The 2,932-nt window shown below is 40.6% G+C and overlaps 1 protein-coding gene across 1 annotated transcript in view; it reads right to left on the reverse strand.

Moving 5' to 3' along the window:
* als2 (ALS2, alsin Rho guanine nucleotide exchange factor) overlaps nucleotides 1–2,932 on the reverse strand; it is a 25,648-nt gene that overhangs the window by 12,285 nt on the left and 10,431 nt on the right. Inside the window, exons 6-9 of the mRNA XM_015377393.1 lie at nucleotides 1,446–1,623; nucleotides 1,249–1,345; nucleotides 1,096–1,173; nucleotides 807–1,010 (exon numbers count right to left, since the gene is read on the reverse strand). Coding sequence (XP_015232879.1) covers nucleotides 807–1,010; nucleotides 1,096–1,173; nucleotides 1,249–1,345; nucleotides 1,446–1,623 — 557 coding nt within the window. The remainder of the gene's footprint in view (nucleotides 1–806; nucleotides 1,011–1,095; nucleotides 1,174–1,248; nucleotides 1,346–1,445; nucleotides 1,624–2,932) is intronic.

The raw sequence follows: 2,932 nt of genomic DNA on the forward strand, positions 1-2,932 counted from the left end.
GCCTTTAACCTTCCTAAGGGAATGGGTGAAATGCAGAGGTAATTTTCTCCAATGTGAGATCAATAAAGTTCAAATATTAGCGGCCTGCAAACAGGAAGCCTGGGTTCGTATCCCAGCTGGGGGGAATGAGCTGCGAGTGTGAGTCCTTAGGTTCTACATGCTGATGCCTGCTTTGGGGAGTGGCGGCCTAGTGGTTAGTGAATCCTGGGGTTCTGAGTTCAAACCTCACTCCCTCAGATTGATAACCCCGGGATGGGTTAAATGCAGAGAGTTAATTTTGTTGCTCTGTACTTCCTTTAACATTTTTAATTGTTAGAACGCAGGGAATGTTGAAGGAATCTGTGTCGTAGATCAATTTCTAAAACTGATTTCTTATTGCAGAAAAGGCCCTACAGGAACCTTTCCATGAATTTGGTCAATTTGACACAAAGTAAAATAAAAAAATAAATAAATTCTAGCTAAAAGAAAATGTACAATTTGTCTTAATTCATATGTTAAGCAGAGCAGCAAATAGTTAAGATCCTGAGAATAAAAAGTTTGTTATTCCTTAGATGCCTGGTGTCCCTAATTAGCCTCATACCTAAATTAATACCAATTTTGAAATAAATAACCTTGATTTAATCCAACATCTCATTAACATCAAAAACACTAATGTTATTATTATTATTATTTTTAATATAACAGTGTATAAATGTGGGTATTAGAGGGTTGAAGCGATTTATGGGTTTTTTGATTCATAAAATCCTGGAACTTCATAGACTTTTTAAATCTGTGGCACATTAGAAAATGTAGCGGTTTTTCCTCACGTTCATGCAGAAAGGGAGCAGGACAGGCTGCTGGGTGCAGCCTCCTGCCCGTTCCACTTCCTCCTCTGTTCCGCCTCCCTCCTCATCCTCCTTCACCTGCCGCCCGCTGTAGTAAATGATGGGCTGGATGCAGTCTCCGTCGGCCAGCAGCAGAGTGTGTTGCTCTCCTGCACTCGCATCCCACACCCTGATCCCCTCCGACAGCTGAAAGTGAAAACAAACCACATAAAAACCCTGAAGAAATGAAAGGATACCTTAATGAGTGGGGGATGCAGGTCAGTGTACAGACCTTTGCGAGGCGTGGGACAGTGCTGGGAGTCTCCATGTGTCCCAGCTGACCGCAGATGTTGCTGCCCCATGAATACACCTGGAGGGAGGATAAACTTTCAATAAGATCAATAAAAAGTGTTTGAAACAGTTGATGTGTAAAAGAGAAACTGACCTGAGACTGAGCCGTCAGAGCGATGGAATGATGAGCGCCGGCAGCCACACGGATCACCTCCTTCTTGTTCAGGCTCTTGATGCAGAGCGGCTGCAGTCTTGAAAAAAAACAAAAAAACCCGGGTCTGTTCTCTTATCTTTAGATGTAGAGAAACCTTTCCAGCGGCAGTGTGATGATTTGTTTAAATCACTCTCTACCTGGCCAGGTTGTCTCCATGTCCTAGCTCGCCGTGTTCGCCGTGTCCCCAGCTCCAAACCTCGGTCTGCAGGGTGGGAAACACCTCCTGGTCCTCAGGGACGCCCCCTCCCATTGGCGTGAGGGCGAAGGTCCTCGTCTTCGGTCCGCGTCCCATTTTCCTCAAAAGCCTCGGCGACACTGCAGACAGAACAAATAAATGTATACTAAATTATATCAAAATATATTAATTAATTATTAATATTATATATTTAATTATATATTATTTTATATACTTTTAAAAGTCAAATAAATAAAATAAATAAGTCTAAGTATGGAGAAATTCCTAAGCAAGCATTCAGAACAATTTGATCCACAGAGACAAGCTCAATAAAAATGCAACTCATGCGGCACACAGGTGGAGGCGATGCCTGCATTTAACCAGCAGGGATAATAAAGGAAAACAAGCTGATGGTTTAGAGCAAGAGAAACATGCTGGTTTGAACCATGATGTCCTGCCCGTTTCTACAGACTTGTTGCCGTCTGCTTAGGATGGATATACCGTTTATAAAGCAATAAAAGTTTATTTTCTTTTTACTGTACTTATCATTTCAAACTCTGAATTTAACACGATTAGTGAATAGAATGCATGATGACTGACAGCTGCAGTCCTTGTGTCTGCAAGACTAAATCAGAGTATCTAACTTTGCTGTGAAAGGACTGTATGAAAGTCGTATCCCATCTGGGACGACGAGGAGAAGCACCTAGATGGAAAAAAATGACTCGACTGGATTCAAGATGGATGGATAGACAAAGAGTAAAATGGAGGAAAGAGTTCATCATTGAGGCCAAGAGGATTCCCGTCAGGAAACTGTTCAACAACAACAGAGGATCGCCTCACTGGAAAAAACACTATGAGACCAAACAACAACATTTAGTCTCTGATTGGAATCAATGCAATATTTCTGTGAGAAAATTAGTATAAAAAGGATGATTGAGATAAAGGATGAACTTATAGACTGTTGGACGGACTGATGGGTGAATTCATGGGCAGATTGAGGTGAAAATCATGAATGAATGGGTGAACTGATGGAATTGGGTGAAAAATTACAGACAGCTGGATGAATTCATTCATTCGTGAGTAAAATGAAAATCTAGTCATGTTGAATTGATGAATGGATTAAATGATGGAAGGCTGTACGGGCAGACAGATGGGCAAATTCATGAATGACAAGGTGAGCCCATTTATGAATGTATGAATTCATGGATGGATGGATGAACCGGTTGATGGATAAATTAATAGATATAGGAATTCATGAATTCCTGGGTTCTTGAACAGTTACATTCATGGATGGATGAATTTGGAAATGAATTCATGGACATTTGGGTAGATTGGTGAATCAAATGATTAATTCATGTAACGTTAAAAAAATGAATTAAATGGTGAACCGATCAATGAATGGATTAATTAATGTACTGCTGAATTCATGAATGAAATGGTTAATTGATG

The sequence above is a fragment of the Cyprinodon variegatus genome, unplaced genomic scaffold, assembly GCF_000732505.1.
Source record: "Cyprinodon variegatus isolate N-32 unplaced genomic scaffold, C_variegatus-1.0 Scaffold153, whole genome shotgun sequence".
NCBI classification, from domain to species: Eukaryota; Metazoa; Chordata; class Actinopteri; order Cyprinodontiformes; family Cyprinodontidae; genus Cyprinodon; species Cyprinodon variegatus.